General features: G+C 34.1%; 2 protein-coding genes across 3 annotated transcripts; both read right to left on the reverse strand.

Annotated features, from left to right (window-relative positions):
- Positions 1–314: 314 nt before the first annotated feature.
- LOC113701810 (uncharacterized) lies at positions 315–5,497 on the reverse strand. Of its 2 annotated transcripts, none has more exons than XM_027222627.2 (10): positions 4,841–5,497; positions 4,541–4,678; positions 3,499–3,687; positions 2,472–2,609; positions 2,215–2,336; positions 1,953–2,085; positions 1,723–1,852; positions 1,530–1,609; positions 1,301–1,435; positions 315–828 (listed from the first exon to the last, which is right to left on the reverse strand). In XM_027222627.2, exons 1-10 carry the CDS (start codon positions 5,276–5,278, stop codon positions 601–603), a joined length of 1,731 nt encoding a protein of 576 aa, XP_027078428.1. In that variant the 5' UTR covers positions 5,279–5,497; the 3' UTR covers positions 315–600. The 2 variants fall into 2 exon arrangements, with proteins under 2 accessions (XP_027078428.1, XP_027078430.1); XM_027222629.2 differs by having other exon boundaries at positions 761–1,010.
- Positions 5,498–20,097: 14,600 nt separating this feature from the next.
- Positions 20,098–21,558, reverse strand: LOC113698336 (uncharacterized). Its single transcript, XM_027218120.2, has one exon. It carries the CDS (start codon positions 21,393–21,395, stop codon positions 20,421–20,423), a length of 975 nt encoding a protein of 324 aa, XP_027073921.1. The 5' UTR covers positions 21,396–21,558; the 3' UTR covers positions 20,098–20,420.
- Between the last annotated feature and the right edge of the window lie 174 nt (positions 21,559–21,732).

The following is a 21,732-nucleotide window of genomic DNA, read 5'->3' on the forward strand; positions in this document are numbered from 1 at the left end:
CCAATTACAGCTGACATGCTGCTGCTAACGCCGTGCGGTAAAACTTTATGAATGAAAGGCAGAATCTCGGCCACCAAATGACAAATGCAGAGAGAGCACACCAAGTATCTCTAGCACTAGGAGGAGGTACATAGACTTGTTGATGACAGAGATGAGCAATTGCGGTACTTCTAACACGCAACATGGATAAGAAGAGAAGTAATAGTTTAAAAAAAAAAAAAATCAAATCGGGTTGATCTCCACAGTTCTTCAGCGCACATATGAATAATTCAGTAAGCAGGAAAACCACTGTAACATTGCCAACATCAACAAAATGTCAAGAGAATTCAATTCTCAATTTAATTTGGAATGAACATAAGAGAGACAACACCGTTAAACGACTACAGTAAAAACAACACGAATTATGTTTCTTAGTTTTCTATACCTATGCTCCCTGAACTCGACAAGATTTGGTTGAAGGAAGGTTCTAAAAGGATCTCGATCTCTTACCCATTTTGTTATGGGCGTCTAGCTTCTCTATGCCGGGTATAATTTAGACATGTAACAATGGCATGAACCACTATATGCCAGTATGCCTCCATTTTAAGAGGGAGGAAAATTCTACGATAAGTTGAAGTCGACCAATAGTTTCTTCAAGTCAAATGACTTCAAGTCATTTGACACAAAAGCTGCACCAACAGCCACTACAATACTCAATATAACGAATGCCTTCAAGCATCCATTGCTTCGTGATACCCGACCCAGAAGTATCTTGCAGTGCTTTTGAGCATCTTTCAAGGTCGCTTGATGAGCAGCATCCTTCTCATCACTAGCCAATGCCTTCTCATTCTGCAAATCCACAGCACAAGTGTTTTAGGTCTGGTTGCAGAAAGTTTATTACTTGTAACTAAGCATCGTTAAAATACTAAAAGATAGCTTATCCTAGGAACAGAGACACTAGGCAACTGAGGGCCACAACCAGCCAACATCGAAGCAGCACACATGTTCAGATTTTGTATAGAGAATGACACCTGGTAAACCACCATCAGACCAATGATCCAAAATTACTGCCGTGCGAAACTAAAGGCCACTCAGAACTTTGTTGATTCAGGAAAAGAAAATACACGCACAACCAACATATGTTCTATTTGCCAGAGGAATATCCTTAGTTACATACCACAGCACATGGCATCATCTCCATGATTAGTGATTATTGTAGATCACGCATCTAATTACCCAATTCAATTATTTATCATTTTCAGAATGAACTCAATGAACAACCAAAATGATTTCCCCAATGCAAATTAAAGCATAGCCTTACCTTCACTATCAAACTTCTTAAAGTTGTCTTTAGAGGGTCAACCACAGAATGTTTCTCCGCATGAATCTTCCACTCATCACACAGCTTTTTCAGAATGACAACACTTGCATCAAGATTTTCCATATAGATGTTATCCTGCTTGAATCACAAATGATAATGAGTAAATAGAAAAGGAAAGCATCCAACAAGCAGATAAGAGATGATTTGGCTACAACTCTATTGAACTTACCCATTGCTTGCAAGAGTCAGGGTTCTCAGTTAAACACCAAATAAACAAGTTACTCGCTTCTCCTGCTAATTCAGGAATACCTGAAAAGCTTTCACCTTGTCAAAAGCCATAAACTGACCTTGGTAGGGCAACAACTGCTCTTAGAAGGCACAAACGAAGACTGAAGACTATTGGTATTTAAATTTTACAATACCTTCTCCGGCAGCTTTAATGGCAAAGGGCAGCATTTGCTGAGTGATTTGCTTCATAGCTTTGCTTCCTGAGGAAACAGAAAGAGCTACCTCTTTCAAAAGAGGATACACAGCTTCAAACCTCTCAGTTGCCTGAATGCAAAAGCAAAAACAAACACCTCAGAACCCAACATACATAAATAGAACAAAAAATATTTTGGAATACAATTATTTCTAGCTTCAAGGTGCTGACCTTTACTCTGGCTGAATTTGCTGGAAAGGTGGCTCTCATCAAAAGGTCAAGTGAGGATGGAGGAACCACACGTTCTCCCTTTCTGACTGCACCATTAAGTAGAATGGTTCGAGCCTTTGGTGAGGAAGTAATTCTGCAATCAAAACCAAACAGAACTTATTTAAGCTTTTAGCAAAGAAATGAATGAGTTCAGTTAAAATCAACCATAAATTGACTACAGTAACAACAAAAGGGAAAAAAATTTAAAAAAAAGGCTATTTACCTCTCAACCACCTGCAAAATTAAGTCTCTGGATTGCGGATTAGAATTGGATTTCCCGCTAAGCATAGGGAAAAGAAAATGAACCCACAGGAACAGTCCAACAACCAAATCCCCTTGACAAGCCTGCAGTATTTGAGTAATTATTAAAGGGGATACCTTTTTTCCACTTACAAATCAATAAGATAGGAAAGAAAGGGAAATGTCAATCTTTTATCAAACACTGTAGGATCTGGCTATCAGATTTTATCAAGAGAATACCTGAGTGATAACCCACACGAGAACAGGAAGCTTATCTTGCCCCTGATACTTAGCATTCTCCTTCAGTGATGGCAACAAACTAATCAAGACGTCGGGTTTACGTCGCAATACCATTGCCAAGCCGACAAAAATGGCAACCTGCACCATAATGCCATTATGTAATTGATTTATCCACAACATGCCATTAGAATCAAAGAAGGTAAATCATTTTATACGTGAATAATACTTAAATACTCTCAAAGTAACTGACCACTTCCGTAGGTACTTTCCAATCTAAAATAAATCAACAACTAAAATAACTACTTGTGAGCTTAGCCTAACTTTATATTAGTGCTTATCCAACCATTTGCCAGTTTAATTGCATTCTTGTTGAGTAACTGAGTCGTAATTCTGTCAGTATTGATCCCTCTACTGAGAGTTACATGTGCTGTTGTTACTGGAGAAAACATTCCAATGGGTGAAACAGTATGAAGATTGATCACTCAATCTACAGTACCACATGATCTCTGCAGTACTAATGTCCACTGGAGTACTTTTCCAAGAGCGAGTGATCACCTTAGATGGGCAAAATACAAAATTACCCCATTTTAAATCAAACTATAAATTCTTCAGCTCGCCTGAGGGTGTAGAAACAGTTGAACCAAACTTTGGCAAAATATAGCACTTCCAGTCCAGCTTATGTCAACAATTGTGAGCATGCATTTCTACTAAATACTGGTCTCACATTAGTAAGGATTATCGCAACCTTAGTAAACACTATTTAGCTCCATTTGGCCTCTAATAACCACACAAGATGGGATTTTGACTTTGATTTATTCTGGTGAAATCACTGACAATGACTCTACTTTAGAGAGTAATGATGCCCAAATAGTTACTCCTTGCTGAAGCAGAGGCGAGAGGAGAAGAAGACAAAAAAAAAAAAAGGTTCTAAGCAGCTTAAAAATTAGACTTCAGAGAGAGAGAGAGAGAGAGAGAGAGATGTATTCATTGTTCAACTAAACAGGAAGGCAGGACCAAGAACAATTACCTGAGATTTTGAAGCTGCCTGCTGAACAACCTTTTTAGCCCCTTTGGTGGAGCCTTGATGAAGTGCAATGTCAGATATAATGCTATCGAGTGACCACAACACAAAAGAGCCAAGCGCTTCGACAGATCGCTGGTTAAGCCAATCTGTTGATGTCTTGTACACATCTTCAGACACGTTGGAGAGAGGGAGCTGCACAAAAGCCACAAAATCTTACCAATTGAGTGCATCATTAACTCCAAATTTATAATCCGTTACCCACTATAAGATTTAGGTAACTTGAATCACCATGACCATTCAGCAGTTATGAACAAACTTCTTGGAAGGAATGAAAAGAACAAAGTGGACCAAAAAAACACCCAGTCAATAGATTCAACAAAGTGAAAAACCTAGCAAGTATTCACAAATTCAACACACTTCTCAGAAAGAAAGAAAAGAACAAAGTTGACCAGAAAAAACACCCAATCAAGAGATACAACGAAGTTCAAATGGACTTATACTATTAAAACTGCATGTTGGATTGACTCAGAAGTGTGCATATACTGACACAAAACCAGCGCTCAGTAGTAGTAATGCTAAATAAACTTGCGCATAGACAGGTTTTAAAGTTAAAAGCAAAAACAAGAGAAACAGAAGCTGATGATCTACATGACAAATATTACCGCAGTCTGCAAGCTCCAGGAACAAGGGACAGCCATATTTATATCCGACACAATACTGTAATTAACACATCAAACTTCTGAATTACATTATATCTAAAAATGTAGGACAAACGATCCACGCACACGTCATAGACAGTCATCTAGACTAATTCACATCATATAACACTTTTTACATGAAAAATAGTAGTCTTTCTCTAGTCTGCGCACGCATCAAACCACATTTTATTAAAACGCAGTTGTTCTTCATAAAAAGCCAACAACTTTCGATTCTTATCATTGTTAAACCTGTTACACACCAAAATTTGGTTTATTTAATTTTTTTTAAAAAAAAACTGACTTTCCAAAATTTTTACTAATTAAAGAAAAAGGGGAAAAAAACTCACATCAACCATCTTTGCAACAGGAGATTCCTTAAGTATCTTCATCCATGGAAACTGGGACCCACTCACTTTAGCAAATGCACGTCCGAAATAATCTGCAAATCTCATCAGCTGTATATCCTGCTGCGTCTCAAAGGAAACCTAAAATAAACCAAAATAAAAAGTCAAAACCATCAATTTTTTGGGCAATTCGATTCAAAACCCAAACTTTAACACACAAATTGAACGTAGTAGCAGATCAGATTCAGAAATATCTGAAAATTTGTTTTAGCCCTAAATATCCAAAACATAATTTTTACTTACTGAAATATCAGCAAGGAAAGAGGTGAGATCAGCGGCGTCGATCTTCGAAGCAGCCTCAGCAACAGTAACCTTCGGTTTCTTAGGCTTCTTAGGCTTAGTCTTCTTCTCTTCCGGGGCGCCATTCTGCACTGGAGCCTCGTCACCGTCGCTAACCTCCTCGACGTCGTCAATGACAACGGAATGATCCTCCATAGCAGCGGCGGCGGCTTGTCGATCCTCCAGCCATTTCCGGTGTCTCTCCTCGGAGTGCTCCTCGATCACCCGGAAAACATCGCTCCGTCGATCGGAAACTCCACCTCCTCCTCCCGCCGCAGCCGACCTCACTTGCTGCTGATTTTGCGGCTGTTTCTTATTCTTCTTCTGATACGTCACCGTTTTCCAACCATGATCGTCGTTTCCGTTCTTCATCTCAGCAATGGAATTTGAATTCTCTTCCATCTCTTTTTCCTCACTTAATTAAAGCTGCAAATTTTAACTATTAAAAAATGGAAAATCAAATTCTTTTCCTTTCCCTTTTCCTCTTTCTCAGCTACCTAAGAGGCTAAGATTTCGATTTATCCTTTTCCAACTGGAAAAAAAAATAAATTAAAAATTAAAATAAAATTTTGGGAGCTTTTATTCTCTCTCTCTCTCTGGTTTTTGTTACTCAGCGATGTGTCCCTCTCGCTAGCAATGGGGAAGACGAGTGGGGATATATATTAGGTGAGGAGAGGGCCGAGTTCGGGCCAAATTGGGGCTGAGATCGGATAGAGGAATAGTCCACGTGGGCTTATGAGCTAGCTTGGAGTTATCCTATTGACCTTGGATTGTTTGCGAAATTACAGCATTGGCAATTGTCTTGCATCGGTTGGTTGGTGCCAGTAGGAATTGGCTGCGGGTAGAAGCAGGTTTTGGTTTGATGATTATGCATCTGTTATGAAATTACGATGGATAAGATAAAATCATAATAGTGGAGTTATATTTAATCAGGGGCTAAAGAAATAGCTGGACCCCTTCTAAAAAACAAAAATAAAATTAGGTGGATTGGGAGTTAACTTTCCCTTGGCTTTAGGAATGGGTACGGGTCGAATATCCATCTCGTATATCACTTGACTGATCTAACTTGCACCTTACGAGTCAGTCATTTTCTGATCCTTATTCGTCTCTCATATCAGCAGCTATTCGGGTACCCGCCTCCATTCCACTTATCATTTAATTTAAAAAAATTAATTTATTTAATATAATTTTGTATATTACATATTCATCTAAGATTTAATAAAGATTTTTTCTCAAAAAAAATCTCACACCAAGAAACAAACATACAAAAAGAATACAAGAAAAAAGAAAAAATCAATGAAATTTTGAAATAAGTATTACCTTTTTTCTAAATATATATTTCACATTAATTAAACTCTTTCTAAAAAACATAAGATCATAACCTCTGCAAATGAATTTGGTAAACAAACTACAGTTTCCCATATTTGTAATGTAATTTATTCAATGAAATTGCTTATTTAACTCTAAAAATATTATTTTGTAATATGTGTAAAAAAATTATATATATATATATATATATATATATATATATATATATATATATATATATATATATATATATGCTAGGTAAGTCGAGTACCCACGAGTTTTTAATTACATGACCTTAACCTGCTTCACATCTAAAAGCGTAGCCGACCCTCTTTTGACCCAACAAAATAATATGAATTGAATATCCTAATTTTCGGATTAGATCGGATCAGGTATAATGAATTTTTGAGTTAGCGGATATCTTTGTCCACCCCTACTTGGATTATGGTTTGTGATTTGCTTGGGAAAGTAAAAGATGATCTAATGAAAAATTGAGAGATTTATAGGTCCCGCAGCTCAACAAGTTGCACAAAGATATATTTTAGTATGTAAAACTAATTTAAGTGACTAGTATTTAATGCAAATGAAAAACTTTTGACTTGTTTAGATTGCTATTTTCTGAAAATTTTATTAAAAAATATATACTATTGTGATTTGATGACATGAGATAAAAAAGTAATTGAAAAATATGTTCACAAAAAATGTAAAAAAATTTTGAAGAAAAATGGCAGTGCAAACCTAATTTTTTTTTTTTTGTTTCACAACTAAGGCATTTATAAGCTGGTGACTGTTTTTCAACCTGGTTTCATCACAACAAAGTATTATTCTTTACAATCTCAAAATAAAAAAACTATTACACATTTGGGGGGAAAGATAGATTGGATGGTTTGAGGGTAAGAAATGTAAGTAAAAGATCTACCCATCACTATTACTCTTAAAAAAATTGTTACTCATTTGGTTAATAGGATTAGCATCATCTTTGTTATTTTAGAGGAGAGGATATAATTTCTATAGGAATGAAGTCCACCCAAAATATGACAAGTTATATATATATATATATATATATAAAGATGATGAGTAGTAGTTTTTCATTTACTTCCTTGATGATGACTCGATTCTATTTACTTTCGTAGGTTACAAGTGAATGTTATATCAACTAAGTTAGGTTTCACCGTCGACGTGACAAGGTTAAGTATGATTATTTTCAAATATTTTAGTCTTGTGTCATATCAAGTTAGTGGATATACGCATAAGTAAATTACAAAAGGTGTTTCAAATATATCTTTTACCAAATTATCAATCATTATGCATTTCTTCGCATTACCATTATCAATTGTGTTTAAAGTTTTTCAGCTGCTCAAAAAGAGTAACAAGCTGGGCGGTGACAATTTTCTGTCTATTTGGATTGTGAATTATTAGAGATATTTTTACTGTAACACTTTTTGTGATGTGATGTATGTGAGATAAAAAAGTAATTAAGAATGTAAAAAGGTGTATTGAAAATTGTAATGATGAGGTAAGTTAATAAATTTGAAAAAATAAAGCCCAATCCAAACAAACGGTTATATAGCACCAAAAAGCAAATGACAAAACAAACAGTTCAGTCAATGTGAAATTAAAGTCTGCAGATTGCCAGTTGACTTATTGTCATAAAGACTTGTTTTCAAACTCTGTGGCATGGCATGTTACATATCGTGGCTACTGAGTACTGGTTATCCACGTTGAAATGAGGGCGAGTCATTGCGCCCTCAATATGGAAAGTGGATACAAGCTTTGCAAATAAGTATATATTTCTTTTCTTTTCTTTTCTTTTTTAAGTAGCTTTTGTTTTACATTTGTACTCCTAAATTTTTGTAAAATTCCTTTATACGTTATGTATTGCTTTATCTTGCTTGAAACTTTACTTGAATGAAAAAGACTTTGAAAAACTTAATAATTTTGCTTCATACTAACTTCTGTTTTTATACATTAAACAAAACGCAACTTATTGCTCTTGACACAATTGGTTATTACTTCCACTGATCATAGTCTTGAGTACACCACTATTTATAGACACATAACAAAGTGATTTGATTTATACTCTCCTCATAAAAATCGTACGGGTAAACACTTTGCCATCTAGTAGCATATTTTTCACTTTGCTATGTTGGAATATTTGCAATTAGTCTTAATGTGTAGGTGAACATAATTGGACCATGATATATAACTGGTCCTGACACATGATGTTTTGGGAAAATGTTCTAGCATTTCGTGTATAAAAAAGTAGAGTTTAATCATCACCTAAATTTGCTGATTTGAGGATAAACTCCCATTTTGGGTATTATTAGCTCCCTTCATAGCTATTTGTCTAAATATTTTTTACAGTATAGATGGTACTGTGAAATGCTTCTTTAAATTGGAAGTTCACCATGACCGCCTCGTTTATGATTACATTTAAAGTAAATCTTATATACACTGATAGTGTATACACTATCATGATTAGATACACAACACATATATAAAATTTAGATATCAAATTCAAATTCAGATTATGTGTCATGCATCTAATCATGAGAGTGTATATACTGTCAATGTATAAAATATTAACCCTTATATTTATGGCTAACAGCAAAACAGTCACAACATTTTTTTTTCAAACTATTGCATATGAGGTAGGATTTTGCAATGGATCAAACTTTATCTCCTGACACAATTAAATAAAATGTATTTTAGCTACATATTTTTCTTAAAAGAAATTGTTTTTTTAAAGCAAAAACTCCATAAATTGCTTAGCTAGTGAGTGATGCCTTTCCAACATTTTCTTGATCTGTAAATGACCTTGAGATCCTCACGGATCTTGGCCTCAAAGTCTCCTTGTTGATTTATTTTGAGAATGTATATAGCTAGGACTATTGGGCTACCAAATGGTAGGAATTTTTATTAAAAAAATTGCATTATAACGATTATATATATATGTGAAATAAAAAAGTGATTGAAAACGTAAAGGTTTTTTCATGAAAAATCACAATCCAACATGTTCTAATCTAATAGTGGCTACATAAAAAAGGATTAAAAAGCTGAGAAGGTAGTCAATATAGTTCATTTCCAGCTCCCAATCTTGACCAACCACAATGAATAAGATCTACACTGTGGTGAGAACTTTGAGAATTTGGGGGGAGGAGAACAATCATGGCATATATAGTGATTTTTAGGATCAACAAAGGGCAAAAGAGTAAAATGAGTGGAACTTTGTGAACCTTGAAGCATTTGTTTTGGATTATCATGGTCATTTTCGTACTTAACACCTAAAATTTGTACAAATCCATTTCAACTGTACCAAATTAACACATAGAAATCTATGCATTAATTGTAATTGTATATATTAACATAGTAAAATTTGTGTAATATCTATATATTAACGATACCCGTTGGACACCTACTCAGAAAAATCCTATGGTATAATTTATGTCCTTGTCAGCATCTTACGTGCAAGACTGGGAGGCTACCTTTTGTTTTCACACGAACCTGTCCATTTCTATGAGTGTCTGTCTACGTTATTGCACCTAGTACTAATAGTTAGTTTACATTAAATTTTTAGAAGGAAAATATTTAATGCTGCATTGAATGCTCGAAAATGCAGTAATAACTGTAATATTTATTTCCTAATTACATTACATATCGAAGAGTTTTGGATATCCATCTCTGGAAACCAGACACAATCAACAAGCCTTAGGAGAATTGACAGCTAAACAACACGTAAAAGTTAGTCTTCAAATTCAGGAAAATTGAATTCTTCCGGTTCTGATATCACACTACTATAAACAATGCACGTGATGAAGTAAAAATAGGCAAAGTAAGCCATTAGATTTTATTGTTGAAAAAGGGGATTTCGTCACTAGTGTGTGTCCTAGAAAAGAAATTATAGATAAAGACAATGCACGGTGGTTGTTACTTTTATCCGAATTTAACAACTAATGGAGACCATATCTAAAGATTTGTAACATTTGTGTTCTACCATTTTTGCACCCTTTCCTTTGTAGTACTTTATTTACGCCTATGAGAAATTATCTAAACTTGCTCTCAAGTTTGTTTTTCAGTCCTTTAGGCGAATATCTTTCCAATTACGCGGAAAATGCTAAAGCAAATGGTCACGTTTTGAAATCTTGAAATTTCACACTTGGTGAATTCTAAAATTAAAACAAAAAAGTTGGAAATTTCAAATACTAATTTGTAGTTGGAGTCTATTGATTCTGGGACTGCATTGCCGAAATCTTGTGCTGAACTGATAATGAAATATTTTTGGAACAGAATCAAGGTAAGGATGAAGTTAACTGGGGTAAAAATGAATATTTTCAACCATTCAACTTCAACTAAATTGACGCTGACACTTTAATTGTCAAATTCCAACATAATATTCCATTGTAATCTTCGCCAAGCAAATGTGACCAGGAATAAATCAACAAAAAAAAAAAGAACAACTATAGGGACCACCAAGATAATTAATTTTCTATTTTTGGTCCCTGATCTATTTTTTTTATCTCCGACTGACCCCTGAACAATTAAAAGTTCATAGTTTAGGACTTATTGCCATTTCAGACATAAGTCATGCAAAAATCGAAGGGCATTTTTGTCCAACCATGATCAAAAGCAACGGGAACTTAATCAAAATCATTGAGAGTATGCGTAGAAAACTTAAGTGGCTAAAGTGGCTAAAGTTTTCATACTTGAGAGTATGCGTACAAAATCATTGATTTCATACTTAAGTGGCTAAAGTTTCATCGGATTTTTCATGTCCCTATAAGGTATGAAATCAATGAATTTGAAATTTTTGGAGAGAAACCTGATGTGGAGTTTAAGAAAGATGAAAGGTTTTCTCTTTTCAGGATTTCTACTTCTACTCTTGACGCTTTTGATTAAATTCCCGATACTTTTGATTAAGGTTGGACAAAAATGCCCTTCAGTTCCAATTATTTAAAATGATTAGAAATCCTTAAACTATGCATTTTTTTAGGGGTCAATTGAAGACAAAAATAGATTAAGAGCCAAAAGTGGACAACGGTTTAAAATTTAAGGGGCTTTTCAAATCTTTTACTCTTAATTAAAAGTATACCAGATGTCATGAGTAGTAGTAAATTAAATGGAACATTGTTCAAAATGTTCATCATATTTTTTCAAATGAATTTTTTCATCATTCACTTTTAAAATGTTAACTTTATGTTCTTTACAAATTAAAGTTAACAAAATTTAGCCCCAACTTAAATATTCGATCATTTTTTTTGTTTGAAATCATCACGTGACCTATATGCGGTCATTTTTTTTTTACAGAAAAGGTCAAATCTCAATTTTTAGTAGCAAAAATGAATATGGATTATGCCAAGCCTCATTTTTTAGAGAAAAAAATGAATATGTTTCAAGTTAGCTCCCACTTTTTTAGAGGAAAAAATGAAAATTGATCTAGTTATTTGTTTAACCACGAATGAAATCTAATATTTTTGCCCATAAAAAAAATAACCATATATGGGTCATCCGATACATTCAGGATAAAAAAGTGATAAAAATTTAGGTTGAAATCAAAATTTAACGATTTGATTTTGTAAATATTAATTGCTTTAGCTTTAGTAATTAAACATCTTGACTTTATCTACCATAATTACCAACAGGACAATGGAATTTCTCCTGTCCATGTACCATCAGCCATCAAATAAATAAATTTAAAGCCAATTCTAACTCTTTGTATGTTAGATCTCAAAAATTACCATGGTGGATCTTTTGTCGCACATCATGCCTTATTTTATACTCCACAAGTGAATAAATTTAAAGCCAATTCTAACTTTATGTATGTCAGATCTCAAAATTTACCATGATAGATCTTCTATCGCACATCGTATCTTATTTTCTATTCCACTCTATCTAATTTTGTCAAGCATCCCTTACTAAACCAAATCTCAATCCAACTCAGATTATGTTAAGTTAATCGATTAACTGTGTGGAGTTAAATGTTAACTTTACATTCATTACAAATTCAAATTAGCCATAGTTGGTTTCAATCTAAAAAATGAGTTTCTAGTCTGAAAATCAACATGTGACTCACATACAATCATTTTTTATGTACAAGAAAGTCAAATCCTATGTTTTTCGTGACAAAATAAATATTGATTGGGTATAATTTCACTCTTTTAGGAAAATAATAAATACGGTTTTGGTCAAATCTTACTTATTTATGGACAAAAATGAATAAAATCGGGTTATTTGTTTAATTGCAAATAGGATTTAACCATTTTGCACCTAAAAAAAATGAACACAAGTAGAATTTAATTTTTCATATACATTGTCAGTTTTGAATGAATGGTAACTATGCAAAATTTGAATTTAAAATTTAACTTTTGCACATATGTTATGGATTAACGATAATAGTTTATACACAATCACTGTATATAAGATTTTACTCATATGCACGAGTCACATGATGGATTCAAGATAAAAAGTGGTCGAAAATTTAGATCGGGGTCAAAATTTATTGACCTAATTTTTGTACGAAACATAAAGTTACAATTTTAAAAGTGAAGGACAAAAAAAAATTCATTTAGAAATTTGTGAGGCACGTTTCAAACTATTTTCTTTTGAAAATTTTACAATTTTGCATACAAAGCTTAATTAAATATTATTTCCCCAATTCGTGACTTCATGATACATTTAGCATAGAAAAATATGAACTTTTGCACAGAATTTAAATTAGACCCATCTTGATCCTCTGCGCAGATAGTTACGCCAAAAAAGATGGAGTGTGCATATTATCAAATTATAACATTATCACTTAACCCCGCATATCTTATCTAAAAAGTTTAAACTTTTAAAAACAAAATAACTCTAAATTCACACTTTATACACCTTAAGGGAGATTTTATAGTTCTTTTTTAATATTATACATTCAAACTAATTTTTTATTGAATGATGAAATAAGTGTTTTTAACATCTAGATTATGAAATTTTCAAATATTTAAAAGGATTAATCTTATATACACTGTTAGTATATACACTATCACTATTAGATATATAACATATATGAAAAATTTAAATTTGCTCATATGTCATCCATCCAATCGTGATAATGTATTATACACTGACAGTGTATATAAAATTTACTCTATTTAAAATATAAACCAATATCATCATCGAGAAATATACAAGTCAGAGAATGGTTGTCATTGAGGAATATACACTTAGAGAATGGCTCCTTGAAAGGACCTTAAAATTTTTTTCACTGTATCATGTGCACTAATGGTATAGAAAACAATTTCTGTAGTGTGTTTGGATTGTAAGTTATTTGTCCAAATATATTTGCTTACATCATCATTACAATTTTCAATACACCTTTTTATCTTCCCAATTATCTTTTTATCTCACATACATCACATCACAAAAAGTACTACAGTAAAAATATCTCAAATAACTTACAATCCAAACATATTGATCCGATATCCAATATAGATATTCGAGACACGAAGGACCAAAAAAAAAAAAAAAAGAAAGACCATAATAATGAGATCAATAATTGGATGAATTTCTCAAAATATTATCAAATGAAAAAAGCCAGCAAAAAATTGTTGGACGAGGGACCTTTTCTCAATTCATGCCTACCGTGTACTGTATCGTATATTTGTATTAACTGAAATATATATATATTTTTTGGTTTAATGTACGCTTGTAGACTGGAGACCCACTCACACTTAGCATCGACTATTCTTTGTCCTTTTCTCCCCCACCAATGTAACATCAAAAACGATTCTCACGCTGAACTCGTTTTTCCCAGGAGAACTACAAAGGGATCTTTTGCAATCAAAAGAATCGAGAAACAAAGGGCTCAAAAAGTGACGAAGTCTTACCCAAAAAGCAAAAAAAAAAAAAAAAAAAGATGTGAAGAAAGTTTTGTACTTTTGTTAGGAAGGACGAATTTGAGAATCTAACAATATATTTTGTACTTCTGGTGCAACATAAATACTCCCTAAAGTTTTTGCAGAAATATATATTTAGTCTTTGGTGTTTCTGATTTTGACCAAATTGGTCACTGAAGTTTCAACCGAACAGTTAAGATCCCAGATATTTTTTAATTTTGACCAAAAACCGCGAAATTTCCATTGCCCTATTTTGGTCGAAATGAGCCGCATTAGGGCCAAACTTTAATGCAGTGTCAAAACTTTCAGATTGTAACTTCAATTTTAGGAGTCTAAATATAACAAGTTGGTTGAAATTTTTCAGGAAACCTTTTATTGGACGTGAATTCAGTATAATTATATTTTGTATAATTTCATTCAGTCATTACATACATTTAAATTTTTGATATATAAATATAGGGTAAAAAATAAAAAAGCCCCCTGTGATAAACCTAATACACAGAAAAGCCCCCATGGTTTCAAAATATAGAACACGACCCCTCATGCTTTGAACTAAATTGTAAAGGTGACGGAATCCGTTAAACTTAACGGAAATGGTCAAAATGACCAAAATACCCTGATATAATTCAACAAAAAAACAGCTCAAAAAATCATTTATTTTATTTTCTAAGTAGAGAGAATTGAGAGTTAAGGGGTAGAATAGGTATATTTGATAAAAATTAGGTATAAAAAATTTTTTTTAGGTTCCAATATGTCATTTCCGTTAAATTTAACGGATTCCGTCACCTTTACAATTTAGTTCAAAGCATGAGGGGTCGTGTTGTATATTTTGAAACCATGGGGGGCTTTTCTGTGTATTAGGTTTATCACAGGGGACTTTTTTGTTTTTAACCCATAAATATATCATAATATTATACTGAATATATGTTAGATATTTTATTTATATATATTATCTTTATTTCAAATATAATAATATATCAAATAATATAAAAAGTATAATAATCGAACTTAACCGTACTAGAGCTCAGTCGCACTAACACCTCTCCCTTCTATCATTCTCACTTTGTTATTGGAATCTAAAGAAAAGAAAATGAGTTGGAGAACAAAGTGAACACCCGAACCCTTATCCCACCCAAAAAAAATAAAAAGGAAAAAAAAAACTAGATTGGGGTCAACTGGTTCTAGATTATTTGACAAAAAGGCTCCACGTAATTGCACGGCACCCAACATATCATATGCAGAAGTGCAATTTGCAAATTTGATAGTATTGCATTAACAAATTCAATATTTATTTTACGAGTGTGAACACTTTCTTGGATGACGAGTCCTCCCTTCTTTAGAACGTCTGGATATCTTATCAAACACATAAGCAAGATCAAGAATTGGATAGATTATTATTTGTAATAATTACTATAGTATTTTTTATAATGTGGTGTATATGAGATAAAAAATGATTAAAAATTTAAAAAAGTAGATTGAAAAATGTGTTTATGATACTAGCTAAATATTATTTGAAATAATTTGCTATCCAAAGAAACCTACCTTAGTTTTTTTTTTTAAATTTAAAAAAAGAAAAGAGGCAAAAAACCCATATTTTTTCATTTTGGAAAATTCAAAACATCTATCAGTTTTAAGTAGGAATAGCAATTGGGGCGGGTGGCCACGCGTGGGGGGTGGGTGGCCGCGCGTGAGGGGCTAATGGGGCTGGGCGCGCGGGGAGGGGGGGAATTTTCCCCCTGTTTAGAAACGGGGACGGGGTAAAAAAATAAATATATAAATATATATATGTATACAATTATATATAATATTTAATTTAATTAATTATAAACTCAAGATAATGATATTATTAATTATATATATTACATAATGTATATTAGTATATGTAATATAATTGATATTATCAATTATACTAATAATTATATATATTTATTAATAGAAATTATTAATTAGTTATACTAAATTTACTAGTACATTTATACTAAATTTCTAATTACACTTAATACAAGAACACTTTTTTCTCAAAAAAAAAAAAGCACAAGCACAATAATGAATTAGTGACTGTATTTGTGTGAAAAGTAAAAACTTGACTACTTTAATTGTATTTATTTCATCATGTTGAATTGTATTTAAATAATTTTTATTTGATTATTTTTATGAGTTTCAATTGTGAAATTATAATAAATAATAATTTGATGATGTGTTAATATTTTAGTACTTAATTATTTATTACAATTTAACTATCATAAAATTATATAATAAATTTTTATTAACCCTTCGGAAAAAGCAGGGTAGGGTGGGGATAATTGGTAGGCAGCGGGACGGGGCGGAGAAAATTTGGGAAGGATTGCTATTCCAGAAAGAAAATCTATTCCAATGCCTTCATCTACAAATGAACAATACGCAAGTCGTTTTTTTTTTCCCTCTTTTCTTTTATTGTCTTTCTCTCATGAATCGACATCACTACCTCGTAATTTTGTTTTGCTTACCATATTTGGAAAGCTTAGTTGGTCCCAACTCCCAACGGTGGAGACGCGCTTTCGGGCATCCATCACCAGCGGCAGCGGGCTCCAGCTTCCCAGAACCAACAAAATGATTATTCAATTGCCCATCTCATTTATCATCGTTTCCAAAAAAAAAAAATTGCCCATCTCATTTATTTTAAAATTTTTAGGACTTGCTTGGGCTTAGGGAAAAGTTCTTTTTTTTTACTAGGAAAGAAGCTTCTCCATCCCCAATAAGCTCATATGAACCTCGAAATACACTTGGGAAAAAACAAAATGTAGAAGTTACCTGAAGCCATGCATCGCACGAGGTTGCTAGTCGACAAACAAAATTAACATTTACTAATTTTCAGTGGCTAATATTAGAAGGATTGTAGATAAGATAATCCCAAAGGGATGTTGATATTTTCCTACCAAGAAAGAGAATATAAAAAAAAAAAGAAAGAAAGAAGGATGTGAATATAGGCTAATTCCTTAAAATATACGTATAAAAAAAAATTATCCGTCAAATGCACGTCTGACTGAGGTGCTTTCTTATTCTATACGGGCCGTGCTGACTCAGCACGGCCGAATCACAAAAAAATCTACCCGGTCAACATCCAATTTGGGCTGAGCATTTGTGTCAGCGGACGTGCCCAGTCGGCACGTCTCGCTGCTCTCGCTTTCTCTGTCTCATGTATAGCATAGCAGCTCCTCCTCCTGCTTGCATTCGTTCCTTCAGTTTGGCTTCGGATTCGGTGAAAGCAGCCACTGCTTGGCTTCGTTCCTTCTGTCAGGTGCGGAGTCGTTGAAAGCAGCCCGTGGTTAGTCAGTTTTGCTGGAGACAGAGACGATGAAGGCTTGAAAAAATTTGTTGGCCGAAACTTTATTTAATAGGGTGGTAGTAGTACAACTTCTGTTCGTTAATTTTGATAGGTTGCAGAAAGTATACTCAGGCAGCTCCATCAGGTTCATCTGTGCTTCGTCACCTTGATTAGTTAATTTTTAAAAAATTGAGATTGAATGGTGGATAATAATATTAATTTGTATTATGTTAATTAAACATGTTAAGTAATTATGTTAATTATTTATATTATGTTAATTAAACATGTTAAGTAATTATGTTAATTATTTATATTATGTTAATTAAATATGTTAAATAATTATGTTAATTATTTATATTATGTTAATTAAACATGTTAAATAATTATGTTAATTATTTATGTATTTACATGTTATATTATACTGTCATCAAATGACATTAATTAAACTTGTTTTCTGCATTGTGTGTTGTTGTTATAGCTTATTAATTAATAGTTAATGTAAGGTGTGATAATTTATTTATAATTTTACAATATTGAAGTGTTAAAAAAGAGTTAACTAGTGTATATAGTGATATAGTGTTGTCGACTACGACTTATTGTTTAATCGTATAATTTTTGGCGAATTACTATGTAATATAATTCATATAGGAATACTAGAAATATCTAATTAAAATTATTGCTTTTTACGTGCATAAAATATATTAATTAACTAAACATAAGAAATTTTTGGATTGCATAAAAAAATGAAGTAATATGCAAATATTAATAAAAAAAATTTTGGATTGATATTGATGTAGATGAATAATTCATGTACGTAGTAGGACTTTTGTAAGATATCATATATGTTGCGTGCAAGGTAAAAATATAGTTAAAATAATTATCCAAAATATAGTTAAAAATGTAGTTAAAATATAGTAAAAATATAGATGCAAAAATGTTGTCTCAAAAAAATAATTATCCGAATTGGTTGTATTATTATGTATGCCAATCACAATCACAAAGCGATTATAATAATTAATTCCTGTTTATTAGAATACATGAATCGTTCGTTAATTAACAACTATTATGCATTTAATAATAATTTAATAATAATACATGTGGAAAAGGCATCTAGGGACATGAATCATGAGGTTAGGTTAATGTATTTATTTTAAATATTAATGAAACGAAGTATATTTAGGATTATGATTAAAATTTAGTTTAATCAGGTTAATTTGAAAATTAAAGTACCAAATTTTAAAGTACCAAATTAAAGTACCCTAACTCTAAAAATCCTAAAGCCTAAAACTTTTTTTTTTTTTAAATGTTGTGCGAGAGACCTTTGTGTCAGCACACCTGACACAAACCTGTTTGTGTCAGGTGCGGACGTGCCCAGTCAGCACGTCCGCTGACACAAATGCTCAGCCCAAATTGGATATTGACCGGGTAGATTTTTTTGTGATTCGTCCGTGCTGAGTCAGCACGGCCCGTATAGAATAAGAAAGTCCTTCAGTCAGACGTGCATTTGACGGATAATTTTTTTTTATACGTATATTTTAAGGAATTAGCCGTGAATATATTTGTAGAAACCAGCAATTTACCTGAGATATTTGCTTCGGACATCCGATCCGATTTTTTTGGGTATATGTTGCTGTATTCTAACTCAAACTCGGAGGCTCAACAAAGCTCAAATTCGTTGAGTTTTTGCAAGTCTTGTCAAGAGGGGCATAGTTGAAAGTTCCCTCTTTTTCTAGGATCCGAGATCCGAATTGGCAAAGCATAGCGACCGCAAAGACAAGTAATTCAAGCCAAAGTCTGCCAAGGCAAAACTCTACTCCAGGCACCACGCAACAGCAGATTGACTTTAACCTGCATGCTAATTTTTGACTACTTTCTCTGGTAACAGCTCAAAGATTTTACTTTCATTTGGGAATGGAAACATTCTTATGCCCAATTTCACAAGAATTTCTTGTTGAATCCAAGGAGCTAAAACAAGGTAAGGAAATGAGTTGGCAAGACACGGTCACGAACATTAAAGGGAATGAAAGCTCTCATGTGTTGATAACGGGAGAAGATTTTACACAAGTAAACTTGTTAGCTTAAAACGTCTCTGCACTTTTTTTGCTTCTTATCTGTTTAACGAGTCTTCCATGTAGGAGAGCTCTCCCAGGGGAACAAGGGCGGTAGGATCAATTGGACAAATTCATCGTCTCCAGTTTACTAACAAGGGCGGTACTATCCAGAGAAGTTTGCAGACAATTCATTACATGCTCAAAGCAGTACTTTTTAACTTTATCCCTACAATGTAAATGAATTCAGAGAGAGATTTCCAAGATAACTACTGATTTATATTTGATAACTTGATTTCATATTCACTAACATGCTAGCACGCTTGGAAATGGCCTAGCTGGAAGATACAATACAACATGCACTAACAATTCACGTCACTTGTTGCCTTCCAACGCACCATAGCCTAGGCAACAAATCTTAAAAGCCAAGACGAGCCTGTCACTGGACAATGAACTGGGTGAAAATCTTACAAAACCAACACGAATTCATAAAGTAGATCTCATGAATTACTTTCACTGTCAAGTGTCAACCAAGTCGTGGCTTCAACCTGAAATATTTCCTTTATGGCGGGATGGAAAATGTTGGAGGTGTCGTAGCAATAAACATCTAGTATACCAATGAGCAAAATGAGTGAAGGCGGGCTAGCTCATTCTGCACGAGACTAGACAGATATTTCCTGTTCTAAAATATGCATGAGCAGACCAACTGAATGGCATTACAAATGTCAGCTTTATGGAAAATATAATTCAGAGACATAAATATAACTGCAACACTTGCCCCTCATCCTCTAAACTTAGTCAGCATGCACAAAGCAGACATGAAAAAAAACCCCTCTTTTTTTGCAATACACGACCAATGACCAAATGTACATATCTTCTTAACCAGCAGGTACGAGGAAGGAGAAACATCAAATATCAATATAGCAAGAGAGGCTTCAAAATTCCACTAACAATACTAAACTGATCTAACCAAAGCAGCAGAAAAGGTCACTACTCCTGCTAGAACTATTTACTCATTGCCTTCGGAGAAGTGATTGCTCAAAAACCAACCTCATTCTGCGAGTCAACACATCCAATTCTGCCACCCTTTGCTCCTTCCACCTTCTGTCAAAGTCCCATCTTTTTCCTTCCTCCTGTTCACAACCATTCAGGCTTCCCCCATCCTTCACAACCCCCATCCTAACTTCCTCCAATGACTTATCAAACGCATCAATCACCGCCTTCGCCACAGCCACCTCCTCCGCCCCCATTTCTCCACCATTCCGCCACCCCATTTCATCTGCCTCCTCCTCCTCCTTTTCAAACTCCACATTCACCTCACTCAACTTCACCTCCCCATCAAAACCCATATCCCCAAAATCAACACCTTCAACCACATTATCACTCTTTTCCCACTTAAGCTCAAAATTCTCAACTTCATTAGGATCCAGACCCGACAAAATTTCGGGTAAAAAGCTGACTTCAACCCCAACTAAATCCGATTTCGTAGCTTTCCCACCACTAACTCCACCAAACGGCGACGTGTCAGCATAATCAGGGTGCCAGAGCCGCTTAGAAATCTCAAAAAGAGCACGATCGTGGGGCGATAAGAAAGACTGATCCAACCCTTTAGAAATCCGGGAGGAAATGACCCGGAACTTCTTCCTTAACCTCCGAAGCTTCTCGGAGAGCTGAGATTTAGTGTAAGGCTGAGACATGGTGTCGGAGAATCGAGCGTAGAAAATGTTGAGGTCTCGAGGGAAGGAGAGGTTGTCGGAGGCACAATGGAGGAGGCCCTGTAGGAATCGGATTTCGTCGGGTTCTGTCCATATCCGGTGAAATTTGAAAGGCGGAGGCCTAGGATCTCCATCGGGCACCGGGGACGAGTATTTCGGGTCGGGGTCGGGGTTGGAGTGGCTGGAGGGATTTGGATCGGGGGTTTTGCGTTTAATGGGAAGCTTAGAAGCGGAGGCTTTAATGGGTGGGGCAGGGGCTAGGGTGGAGTCCATGGCTTGGGAGTTGCTGGGTTCTACACTTCTACTCGCTGACTGACCAGGGACCAGGTGACCAGCGATCACTCGGGGTGGGGAGTGGGGACCGGCCAGAGGCAGTGTGTTTGTTTCGTTTGTTTTTCTTGGTTCAATTTAATTTGGTATTGATTTTCTGGATAATGGTTTGGGCTGGTGAAAATTTTGAGAAGCTTTGGTTTTGGATCATTTTATTGATCTTAGCACGAATTCCTACTCATCCCTATTGCAATTTTTTTTTTCAAAATGTTATTCGTCTCACCCCTCCGCATATCCAAGTAGGGTTGTTGGTGAGCCGAGTAGCTCGGTCAACAACTCG

Source organism: Coffea arabica, chromosome 7e (genome assembly GCF_036785885.1).
Source record: "Coffea arabica cultivar ET-39 chromosome 7e, Coffea Arabica ET-39 HiFi, whole genome shotgun sequence".
Classification (NCBI taxonomy): domain Eukaryota; kingdom Viridiplantae; phylum Streptophyta; class Magnoliopsida; order Gentianales; family Rubiaceae; genus Coffea; species Coffea arabica.

Excerpts from the sequence above, each read along its gene's own strand:
- LOC113698336 (XM_027218120.2), bottom strand. The coding sequence starts at position 21,395 with ATGGACTCCACCCTAGCCCCTGCCCCACCCATTAAAGCCTCCGCTTCT.
- LOC113701810 (XM_027222627.2), bottom strand. The coding sequence starts at position 5,278 with ATGGAAGAGAATTCAAATTCCATTGCTGAGATGAAGAACGGAAACGAC. Across the intron at positions 1,610-1,722 it reads CATTAAAGCTGCCGGAGAAG|GTATTCCTGAATTAGCAGGA; the intron begins GTATTGTAAAAT and ends AAAGCTTTTCAG. Across the intron at positions 1,436-1,529 it reads CTGACTCTTGCAAGCAATGG|GATAACATCTATATGGAAAA; the intron begins GTAAGTTCAATA and ends TGATTCAAGCAG.